Source organism: Palaemon carinicauda, chromosome 41, assembly GCF_036898095.1.
Source record: "Palaemon carinicauda isolate YSFRI2023 chromosome 41, ASM3689809v2, whole genome shotgun sequence".
Taxonomy (NCBI): domain Eukaryota; kingdom Metazoa; phylum Arthropoda; class Malacostraca; order Decapoda; family Palaemonidae; genus Palaemon; species Palaemon carinicauda.
The window spans coordinates 56,383,107-56,396,073 of NC_090765.1; the positions used below are offsets into that span (position 1 = coordinate 56,383,107).

At 38.7% G+C, this 12,967-nt stretch overlaps 1 protein-coding gene across 2 annotated transcripts in view; it reads right to left on the reverse strand.

Moving 5' to 3' along the window:
* Positions 1–12,967, reverse strand: part of qless (decaprenyl diphosphate synthase subunit 1 qless) — a 70,896-nt gene continuing 57,929 nt past the window's right edge. For both annotated transcript variants that reach the window (XM_068364753.1, XM_068364752.1), the window contains exons 7-9: positions 6,606–6,737; positions 6,237–6,431; positions 1–5,495 (exon numbers count right to left, since the gene is read on the reverse strand). In XM_068364753.1, the coding sequence (XP_068220854.1) occupies positions 5,274–5,495; positions 6,237–6,431; positions 6,606–6,737 (549 nt within the window). In that variant the 3' untranslated portion in view covers positions 1–5,273. The remainder of the gene's footprint in view (positions 5,496–6,236; positions 6,432–6,605; positions 6,738–12,967) is intronic.

The following is a 12,967-nucleotide window of genomic DNA, read 5'->3' on the forward strand; positions in this document are numbered from 1 at the left end:
ATTTATAAAAGATTTTATTTACATCTAAACAGAATATTACACTATATAAATTTCACTTTAATCATATCTGGGTATAGATCAACAGTTATCTTTAAAATATTCAAATACTAAAATAAATTTTAAACATGTTTGTATTTCAAAATACAGTACAGTAATCACAAGTCTTTACAAGACCCAGAAAGACCATCCTCCTCTTCCTCTGGAGGGGTAACAAGGCAGTTGAAGGTTTATACTGAGAAATTATAAAAATATAGCTGTTGTCAGAAATGAAATTAAAAAGATTTGTGCCAATTTCATTTGGAAACAGTAAAAGAAATTACAACTCATTGATCACGAGCTTCCACAGTGCTCGTTGACTAAACTAAATCCCTCTATATATAAATAAAGTAATTAAATTGTGACCGTGCTTAAAAATGCTGAAGATTTTATTATCATTTCTATGATGATTTCCTTATAAACTTACTATCATTCATAACATATCAATATTTTTATTTAAAATGAATGTACAGAATATTAAAATGATACGCAAAGGACAAATTTAAAAAAAATATATAAGGGACAATGCATTGATAAAATTTTTTCTAAAATTAGATTTCGGTTCTTTTATTACAAGTATCGGAAACCATCCACATCCATCTATAGTGTTGATCAGTAAATAAAACTTATTCTTAATATATTTCTGAAATACAAAGCTTAGCTTTTAAAAATCACGACCGATTAACATTTTTCTCTTTACTCTATCAAATCTAAATGTGACTGACTCAAGTACAGTGTACATAAAAGGAGTTGAACTCTATTTCTAAAACATTCGAGTATAGAATAAATCATAAATTTCAACTCTATCATCATGAATTTTGACAAAAAGAAATCACAAGAAATGGAAAATCTGTTATTAGCTTCTGAATTATAGCATAGTTAAATAAAATAAATAAGTTATGTAAGTAATGAACCTGGGAACAGACCACAGAGACCTGTCACGAGGACTGACAAACAAAGTTACTGTAGTGAAAAGCAACATGGGACTAGCAACATGATCCTAAAATGCTAGCCGAGAATCAAGAGGGAAACGATCTCTGGAACTAAACCTTCTAAATTATATTCATATATGTATATAATACAGTACAGCAAATTATGTGCCGTAAATAAAACACAATGCCTTTCTTAGCCCAATAATTTAGTTTGAGGTGGACAACCTCAGTTTCCATTTCCAAAATTTATGAAAATAAAGTTATTCTTAAGGTGTAAGAATCTCAAATTATTGTGCTGCCTGCTCAAATAATTTCCGACTTATAAGCCTGAGGCTAATCCAAGTGAATGGAAGAGAAATTAAATCTTAATTCAATGGTTTACACTGGAAGGAAAAACAATATTTTTCAACAGACTATAAAATGGAAAATAATATCCCATTACAGGAAATATCTAAATATCTACTAAGGTGTGAAAGGAATTGAAGTAAAGTAGTTCTGTGTCTGCAATTAACTAACCAAATAACAAGGTGATATGCCAAATCTGATGTGCTGTCAACCCATTTAATAAAACAAACAAGAGGAAGACAGGTTGTTCATCTTCTTCAGCAAGGCATGGTGTAGTTAAATCACATACCCATTATGGTTGCTTGAGCGAGTATGGTGGTGGGACGTAGAGGCCAAAATGAAATGTTGGGAGGTGATGACCCTAAATCACATACCCATTATGGTTGCTTGAGCGAGTATGGTGGTGGGACGTACAGGCCAAAATGAAATGTTGGGAGGTGATATCCCTAATACGCAAAAAGAAACCAGGAGCCGGTACCTCCTAAGTCCACAGATCATTAGATTTGGTATACCTCTTCATTAGCACTTATTCTTCCTCAAGACAGAATAGGTACTTCTAATAGATTCTATACATCAAAAGATATAGCATTATTGGAAATATGGCAATGAGGAGTTGAATATGTGACACGTAGGTAGTCGGATCTTATGGAAATGGAAGCAAGCATGGTACCATTGTACACATCTGTTATGTACTATATATATAAAAACATGTCAGCGATACTGCATTACAAGGCAGAAGGTGGCAAAGTGCAAGATGATGTCAGTAAAAATAAGAGAATCATTTACAGCTACATATACGTCTATAGAAAAGCATGCTGGTTAGATTTGGTAAACAAAAACAAAAGTTGTTTATAAAGATCTGTCATAAGGAGGTCTTATCAAGAGGCTTGGAAAAACCACAATTAGACTGGAGAAGCTCTGAGAAGGGTTCCATCTAGGATGGGAAACTAGTTCAGTAATTATTTTTAAGATTTTACTACAAGCTCATTCTTGGTTCCATAAGTAGGCAACTAAATTTATTATCACTGTGTCCAACATGAGATACAGCATGACCCATTACATGATCATAAGAAGTTTTCACATCCAAAACGATGGCATTGAATTCCAAATATACAACATGAAGTTTCTGCTTATTCACTGTCCAGGAGCTTCTTTCCATTATGTCTGAGAAATAAGCTTCTCAACCAATCAAAGAGGCACTGATGAACAAAATGCATACTCTCTGCTAGAATTCCTGGCCTAGTAGAAAACAAAATAGCCTACGGTTCTACTTGATAGGCACTGATTTATCCTTGTTACCTTGATGAGTACCGGATGTTAAGAGAACTTCTACCAAGTAGAGTTAGATCTAAGTAGAACATGTGTAGCATAGATTACAAGGAACTTCTTGAGAAAAATGAAAGAGAATAGTTTTGCTCTCTTTCCATTACCATGTGTTTGTTTCAAAGTAAAGATTGGTGAAGGACCTGAACTTATTTATTCAACTTTGGAAATACAAAGCAAAGCAAATGCCATTCCCAAAATCAATATCCAAGGTCAGGTACACTCAGGAATGAACAAAGAATTATCTTTTATATACAGTATGTGAACAGATATGAAACCTTCAAAGGCTTGCTAGAACTTTTCATTAGATTTCACTTGTTTCAACCACATTTCACACACCACTGTACTTAACATTCTAATATGCATCCATCATTATTTAGATAATTCCCTTTCACATACTTCCCCTTTACTGGGTTGACAGCATTTGTTTCCATTCCTAACACCTCAAATCTGGAAACCTATTATTTCTCCAGAACCAGATTTTGATGCATACCAAGAATTATCCTTAGCTATTTACAGTCCCTATTCATTCAATAGTATGGCTTTTCTTCATTTGCACTAATTATAAAGTCATTACATGATACAATTTCTACAGATGTTCCATTAAATACCATAATAACTAAAAATAGCACCCACAAAAGATTCAGCAGGGAAATAAAGATAGTAGGAGTAGGCAACTTTTAAAGCATCCAGCGACAGTCAAAACATAGTAACTAGCAACTGTGGGTTCAAAAGGATAAACAAAAAGTTTTCTTTTCTTCACAGATAAATCATATGGATAACAAAGAGGTTACTAATCTAGGAAGCTTACCATATTTGTTTAGTTTGTGTTAAGTTAGTAGAGTTGAAACTTTATCAAATCAAAAGGGAATATGCCAGGCCTATGAAAGCTGAAAAATTGGTAACCGCCAACAACAGATCGATATTTAATGGTGCCATGAGATGAAGATGAAAGTTGGAGCATTACAAAATTTACTGTAGAGAGAAATCACACCTTAATGAATAGAGAACATTAACCAAACGAACGACCAAAAGTAGATCAAAATTCAATTGGTAAATAAGGAGAGAAAGATTTGGACTCCCTACAAAACCCAAGTGGGAATCTCTCATCATTAATGGTAACAGGATAATTATTTTCATATCTTATGTATACAGTTGTCTCCTCAAATGGACTAAGAAAGACACTGGTTTGTCCACTGTAAAACCTTACATATCCATATATCACGCCTTGAATTCAATGTATAGCAAAAAAAAAAAAAAATGCTTTTCCTCTGTACACATATAAACAAGTACATTCCTTCACAATTTTTGAGGTTCAAATCAGAAACACAATAGCGCAAGGCCTTTCCTGCAATAAGCTCTATGGAAGACACTGCAATCTAAAAAAATTTTCTCCCTTCATTTTTCAAAAACAATAAATATTCTAGTTACATAACATTTTGCATCTCTTCAATGTACAGTACCGCATTCATATACTATATATTACACTAAAAAAAACTTTATTGCCCAATTATTTTAATGCACGTTTAAACATCAAAATGTTTTGAATATTAAAAGTTATTCCTCAACACAAATCCTATTTTCTTGGTTTGCTAAATTAATTTACAGTATGCTTGTATAACTCTTGTCTAACTTTGCCGTTTATAAACGTGTATTAATTTCAGTGGTAAAAAATTTGGTATGCATTTGGTATGAATTCAAAACTAATCTGTTCTCAATGGAGCGTAAATGCACCCAAAAATATGTAGGAGCAATTTACAACGAATATAAATGCATTAAAATAAGGGTGTGTTGCTAAACAGCACATCCCATGTGCCAATAACATGTGCGTGTGCATCTCAGAAAATACATGTAAAAGACTGGAAACGCATTTACAGTCTTGTACAACATTTTATTGATGTCCCACATATGCCTAAAATGTGATATTGAATCTCAGGTTCATTTCGCTTCAAGTGATCTCAAGCATAGTAAATGTATCAGTAGGCCCATCCCATAAATGTGGATTTAAGTTCCCGGTGGCCCAATAAAATTCTTACTGGAATTTGCTGCTATAGCATCTATAAAAATATATAACAACCTACAACTTAATGTGTCTTAAATTTGGAAATTAGTATTATACATATGTATACACAAATATATTAAATTATAACCTCAAATAAAGTTCTTTTTCAAATTATTAAATCCTTTTTCTATGATGAACGTTAGCTTCTCTTAACCATAATCATAACCATATTGTTGGGATTTAAAATAACAGAAGAGCACTAATCAAGAGTTAAACTATTAATCTAAAGTGCATTGCATGTAATCCTAAATGCCTTGTTTAAAACTGTGATAATTTCTTTATTTAAACAGTTTCCAATGACCATATAGAAAATAATTACACCTTGGTCACAATAAGTGGCAGAAACCAAAATAAACTACCACCATAAGATCTCGGTAAAACTGTAAAATCTCTTCATATAAGTACATCTTACGAAACTTAAATAAACATGCCTCAAATATTCTAGTAAACTACAATAATTTCGAAGCACCAAAGAACGCCAGAACACTTCTGGGATGCTGATAATCCTGAGTCTATTAGCTGCTCCATTTCAAAGATATCTTAAACTGCAGCATACACTGTGAACTTATTCGGTGCTATTTTACGCGGTTAAGAATTTTACCTGCTATAGTTACTAGAGCTTTCTGTTCAACAGACGGAGTTATTGATTTTATGATTCGTAAACACTCCTGGTAGTGCTGTTGAGCTAAATAATGTGTCTGCTCTAAACCATCACTCTTGTGAACAAGCTCGAGTGTTCTCTCCACATCACCCGGTTCTTGGAATCTTCTCATTATCATTGGATTCAACTCTGGAAACTGAGGAAAAAATTCCAAGTTTTAATCATTCTGAAATACTGTACTGTATATAAAGAAAGAAAATTCTTTCGCATATATGACCAATTAAGAATAAACTATGTAGCACTATAAATACTTTGTAATGAGCATTTTCAACATCAAAAGTAAATAAGATCTCCAGCAATAAGTATTTATGAAGATATCGAAATTACTCACTAAATCTACTGTATCAGAAATAATGGGCAGTTTGAAGCATCCAACTGAAATTATTTAAACAAATGCCAAGGATTTACTTGTCATATAAATCTTCTGTACTTAAAAGTGCTTTTTCCAAAGCTTCAGCTCATAAAACATGAGGCAAAGATAGCAGATTTTATCAAGTAATGTAGGGACATTAAGCTGCTTCAGGAAAATTATTGGTCAAAAGTGCTTAGCTTTTTTTGCTACTTAATTCAAAAGTACAATTTTTTTTAAGTGTTATTGCATCAGGCTTAAAATATTACAAAGCCATAGATCTGGATGGCCAAGTACGAATTGCAAAAATAACTCTCGAAACTTGTGTTCTTTAAGTAGCCTATGTAACTTGCACCATACAAAAAGCAAAAAGCAATGAAAAAAATATAAAATAATTTACGATCAGTAACAACATTAAACTATATGTCATATATATAAACACATAACTTGAGATATAAGTTAGCCTGCTCAATATAAAACTTCTGAACAAAGAAAAAATTCTAACACAATAACAAAAAGCCAAAATACCTTTTCACAAGCAAAGAGAACAGGTGCTGTAGCCAATCCAAGCTTCAAATCAGCAGCAGCTGGTTTACCCAAGACACTAGAGGATGAAACGAAGTCTAATAGGTCATCTACAATTTGTAAAGTTAAGCCAATATTACGTCCATACTGGAAAGCTATCTCTTGCATAGTTTCATCTGCGCCAGATAAAACTGCCACCTGTAATAGATACAAAAAACTCAAGTCTACAATCATTGGTATGTAAAAGAGAAAAATGAAGTTAAGCCTACATAACAAAAAATCTAATGTCTCATTTATGCTTTATGCATTATTTATCTCAATTCAAGCCATATACAAATACCTAAATTGAAACTTGAATGAAAAATAACATACCGATTTGCAGCTATGTGCAAACAGTGACGCAGTTTTCTTAAATGACTTTTTCAAATAATGGGCAAACCTCGCATTTTCATTCTCTTTTGAACCAAGCTGCATAAATTCTCCTTGTACCAAATCTGCAAGAACCTGCAAAACAAAGATAAAATGCAATTTATCAGGTTCAAGATTCATTACACGTGCAATAATGGTGCGCATAATAAAATAATTTTCATCAAAACAATTTGAATACTTTTCACTGTAAGTAATGATTGAAAAATGAAAGAACATGGAATTTATAAGGACTGCAATATCTTAGGCCATAGTATGATAAACTCTATTCTACCCCACAAAACCTACACGGTCCAAAATAGTAGCTTTATCTTCGATAATTTGGATTGGATATATGAATTTTGCCCAATACAGAATACAGTCCACCATTAGGGCCCAGGTAGTCATCAAGTGTCGATGTGCAATAGGTGAAACCCCGCAATTTGCACTTCGAAGTAAAATTTAGAATATACTGACCAGCAAGATGAAAGGAAGGAAGTGGGACAGGGGGTAAAGAAGAAAGCAATATATTTGGTTCAGTAAGGGGCCAAAGGAATGCTGCAAAGACCATTTATTAAAGCATAGAGTGCACTTACGACACTATCCTCTACAGGGTCTTTAGTAATTTGGTGCTAGACATAAATTAAGCATCTTACATGATGGAAATAAGATTTTTACTGCCACAGGGGTTACTGTGTTGTTTAAAAACTTCTTTCATCAGAAATATCTGGTATTATGAGCAGATTAAATAACCCTTTTACCCCCAGGCTATTTGGAACTTTCCAACCCTTAACCCCCAGGGGTTATTTTTTTCAAGCACATTTTGCAGCATATATTTTTTAAATTGCTCTAACAGCCTTAATTTTTGTCATCGAGAGGTCAGGTTGGTCTCATTCTCTTGGAAAATGCCTGAAGTTTCTCAAAAAATTATCAAAAACATGCAAAAGAAATTGTAAATGGCAGTTTTTTCCAAGGACATACCGGTACGTCCAAGGAGGTAAAGGGATGTGTTTTATGAAACGTACCAGTACGTCCTTTGGGGGTAAAAGGGTTAAGCAGAACCTTAAAATTCTTGAAATGTTATTTTGATAATAAAATAAATTTTTGAATATACTTACCCGGTGATTATAATAGCTGCAACTCTGTTGCTCGACAGAAAAACTCTACGTAAAAATTCGCCAGCGATCGCTACACAGGTAGGGGGTGTACTCAACAGTGCCATCTGTCGTTCAGATACCCAGTACTCATTGTAAACAAAGAACTCAATTTTCTCCTCGGTCCACTGTGTCTCTATTGGGGAGGAAGGGAGGGTCCTTTAATTTATAATCACCGGGTAAGTATATTCAAAAATTTATTTTATTATCAAAATAACATTTTTCAATATTTAACTTAGCCGGTGATTATAATAGCTGATTCACACCCAGGGGGGTGGGTAGAGACCAGCAAAATATGTTTACATCATATGAGCTAAGAATTTTTATTTCATTTTAGAAGTTATCAAAATAACTAAACAAAATAAATAGGTACCTGGTAAGGAAGTAGACTTGAACAATTACTCTGCCTTTTTAAGTACATCTTCCTTACGGAGCCTCGCGATCCTCTTAGGATGCTGAGCGACCCCTAGGAGCTGAAGTATCAAGGGTTGCAACCCATACAACAGGACCTCATCAAAACCTCTAATCTAGGCGCTTCTCAAGAAATGACTTTGACCACCCGCCAAATCAACTAGGATGCGAAAGGATTCTTAGCCTTCCGGACAACCCAAAAACAACAATAAAAACATTTCAAGAGAAAGATTAAAAAGGTTATGGAATTAAGGAATTGTAGTGGTTGAGCCCTCACCCACTACTGCACTCGCTGCTACGAATGGTCCCAGAGTGTAGCAGTTCTCGTAAAGAGACTGGACATCCTTAAGATAAAAAGACGCGAACACTGACTTGCTTTTCCAATAGGTTGCGTCGATTATACTTCGCAGAGATCTATTTTGTTTAAAGGCCACGGAAGTTGCGACAGCTCTAACTTCATGTGTCCTTACCTTCAGCAAAGCTTGGTCTTCCTCATTCAGATGGGAATGAGCTTCTCGTATTAACAGTCTGATAAAATAGGATAAAGCATTCTTTGACATAGGCAAAGATGGTTTCTTAACTGAACACCATAAAGCTTCAGACGGGCCTCGTAAAGGTTTAGTTCGTTTTAAATAGAACTTAAGAGCTCTTACAGGGCATAAGACTCTTTCTAGTTCATTTCCAACCATACGATAAGCTTGGAATATCGAACGATTTTGGCCAAGGTCGAGAGGGCAGCTCGTTTTTGGCTAGAAAACCAAGTTGTAGAGAACATGTAGCCGTTTCAGATGAGAATCTGATGTTCTTGCTGAAGGCATGAATCTCACTGACTCTTTTAGCTGTGGCTAAGCATACCAGGAAAAGTGTCTTTAAGGTGAGATCTTTCAGGGAGGCTGATTGTAGCGGCTCGAACCTGTCTGACATAAGGAATCTTAGTACCACGTCTAAATTCCAACCAGGTGTAACCAAACGACGCTCCCTCGTGGTCTCAAAAGACTTAAGGAGGTCCTGTAGATCTTTATTGTTGGAAAGATCTAAGCCTCTGTGACGGAAGACTGATGCCAACATGCTTCTGTAACCCTTGATAGTGGGAGCTGAAAGAGATCGTTCTTTCCTCAGATATAAGAGGAAGTCAGCTCTTTGAGTTACAGAGGTACTGGTCGAGGATACGGATACTGACTTGCACCAGTTTCGGAAGGTTTCCCACTTCGATTGGTAGACTCTAAGGGTGGATGTTCTCCTTGCTCTAGCAATCGCTCTGGCTGCCTCCTTCGAAAAGCCTCTAGCTCTCGAGAGTCTTTCGATAGTCTGAAGGCAGTCAGACGAAGAGCGTGGAGACCTTGGTGTACCTTCTTTACGTGTGGCTGACGTAGAAGGTCCACCCTTAGGGGAAGTGTTCTGGGAACGTCTACTAGCCATCGAAGTACCTCGGTGAACCATTCTCTCACGGGCCAGAGGGGAGCAACTAGCGTCAACCTTGTCCCTTCGTGAGAGGTGAACTTCTGCAGTACCTTGTTGACAATCTTGAACGGAGGGAATGCATATAGATCTAGATGTGACCAATCTAGGAGAAAGGCATCTATATGAACTGCTGCTGGGTCCGGGATTGGTGAGCAAAATATTGGGAGCCTCTTGGTCATCGAGGTTGCGAAGAGATCTATGGTTGGCTGGCCCCAGGTGGCCCAAAGTCTCCTGCATATATCCTTGTGGAGGGTCCATTCTGTTGGAATTATTTGTCCCTTCCGACTGAGACAATCTGCCATGACATTCAAGTTGCCTTGGATGAACCTCGTTACTAGTGATAAGTTTAGACCTTTTGACCAGGTGAGGAGGTCCCTTGCGATCTCGTACAACGTCAGAGAGTAGGTCCCTCCTTGCTTGGAGATGTACGCCAAAGCCGTGGTGTTGTCCGAGTTCACCTCCACCACTTTGCCTTGAAGGAGAGACCTGAAGCTTTTCCAGGCCAGACGTACTGCCAGTAGCTCCTTGCAGTTGAAATGCATTGTCCTTTGACTCGAGTTCCATATTCCCGAGCATTCCCGACCGTCTAATGTCGCACCCCAGCCTACGTCCGATGCGTCCGAGAAGAGAACGTGGTTGGGAGTCTGAACAGCCAGGGGAAGACCCTCTCTTAGGTTGATATTGTCCTTTCACCAAGTCAGACAAGACTTTATCTTTTCGGAAACCGGGATCGAGACCGCTTCTAGCGTCTTGTCCTTTTTCCAGTGAAAAGCTAGATGGTATTGAAGAGGACGGAGGTGTAGTCTTCCTAGTGACACAAATTGATCCACGGATGACAGTGTCCCTACCAGACTCATCCACAGCCTGACTGAGCAGCGTTCCTTCTTCAGCATCTTCTGGATGGATGGCAGGGCTGGGGGCTGATCGTCTTGTTGTTCAGCAACGTCCTCATCAGAGGGTTCCTCATCCGAAACTGATGAGGAAACGGCAACGGAGTGGGCAACGTCTGGCTCGCTGAATCCGGTCGCACTGGTGGATGCGTGACGGAGCCGGACGCAATATCATGGAACTGCTGCACAGTCTGTGAACTGTCAACAACCATGGGTGCGCGAGGAAGCACAGCGTCAACCCGAGACTGTCTAGACCGTCTGGGTTGTGCAGTCAACACCCTACCGGGTTGCTGAGGTTGACGCACTGTGTCAAAACAAGTCACCTCTGCTGGTTGTTGAACGTCCTGAACGTCAACAACCACCTCCGAGTGTCGCTTAACGTCAACGTGCGGCTGGCAACCCACACTGGGTCGCATCGGTGGAGGAACCACCTCAACTGGCAGACGCGAGTAGGTTACCTCAGCGTCAACAGGGCGCACAACCGACCGGTTGGAAGGTTGTTGGCCAGAAGGTTCTTCTCCGCATTTAAGTCCTCTATCAAGGACGCAAGCTTGGACTGCATGTCTTGCAGCAAAGCCCATTTAGGGTCTACGGGAGCAGGTGTGGCAACAGACGGGGTTAGCGACTGAGGCGGAACCGTTTACCATCCCTGAAAGCCTTGTTATGAGTGACATAATAGTACAGCAAAACTTCAAAGGCTCGACAACAGCTGTGAAGTTGACCTGTAAACAACTTGGAGCGTCTCCTGGCTAGGCGCCAGGGAGAGTCTACCAGAATTGAGAAGTCTATCTGGGCAGAGGCATGAACTCCCAAGACGAGAACTTGTCTCGTGTCATATCAGACTCTCGCTCTATAAACCAGTTTAAAAGAAGGGAAAGCAAAGGCTGTATCCCCCAAACTCCTCCTGGTGAAAAACCAGTCGCCTAGCCAACGTAACGCTCTCTAGGAGAGCGAGAGAGCACTAGCTTAAAAACAACGGCTTCGAAGTAGCTAGGCCTAGTGTAAGCTCTGACGTTTAGGCGAACGAGGAGCAGCAGTTACAAAAAGATCCGGACGAAGATCCTTAAAAAAAAATCATCATGAAAGTCCATAGGAGGCTAAGCAGCTTTAGGCTCCTCTCCATCTGACAGAGTCCTCAAGGGAATATCAGTAGGAGGGAGAACAGCAACTTCCTCATCTACAGGAACCTTGTCCGATAAAAGCTGAGTCTCTCACTGGTGCATTAGTAGCGGACCAGAACCCAACGTCATGTAACTGCTTGACAGTCTGTGAACTGTCAACAACTGAACTGTCAACCACAACAGGTGCGTGAGGACGCACAGCGTCCACTCGAGACTGCTTTGACTGCCTAGACTGAGCAGTCAAAACAACTCTAGAATGCGGAGGTTGACGCACAGCGTCAAAACAAGTCAACTCCGATTGTTAGTGAACGTCTTGAACGTCAACAGGAGCATCAGCCAGTGGCCTAACGTCCAAATGCGGCTGAAAAACCACACGAGACCGCATCGAGTGTGGTTCTAAACAACCTGACTGGCGTGACTAAGCTACGCCAACGTCAACAGTAAGCACAAAGGAACGTTAGGTTGGCTGAAAGCCAGGATATCGATGAGATAAACGGCTAGACTCAACGGACTAATCGGCAGAATAGTCTTCCATAAGGGAGGCAAGCATATACTGCATGTTCTGCCATACAACCCCTTAAGGATCAACGGAAATGGTTGTGGTAATGGACGAGGGAAACGTCTGTGACCGCAACACTTTGCCTACAAAAAAAGACTCTCGGAGTCTGTGTTACGCTTTTGTTAGGCGGCGAGCAGTTATCTGATGACTGCATAGGGTCAGAGCTGTCCTAAAGGCTGTAACCAGGACGCTGGACCTGTCCTGAAAGGACTGACTTTCGCTTAAGGGCTTCGAAACCTTGTGACAGGTTTCTTATGCGAAAAGCCTACGGATGGCGAGGAGAAACAACGTCTCTCTCGTCTTATGGTAGGGGAGATCTTGGTAAGATACACCCGATACCATAGAGGGAAAACGTCTGTTCGTTGGTCAAGGCCTCTCGAACCCATAAGTCGTTTGACATTACTTCTCCCCTGGGCTTGGGAGCTTGCAAGAGGTCCCGGACTAGGTGAACGACAGGCACGAACAGACGAACCCTCGGACGCAACACTGTAACACTTTGCGCCTCGGACGCAACACTGTAACACTTTGCGCATATCACTTTATCACATCGATTTTCTGTTTTGCACTAATTTCTACCTGAAACACGCAATTCTGCCCTTCATTAAAAGGTAGTAATTGCGAAATTAGTCGTATAATGCAAGCTCATAATACCAGCAAAAAACAGAAAACATATTTAAAGATAAAAAGAAAAATCAGTGGCTGGGAAAGAGACTAAACACTAGTTCATATAACT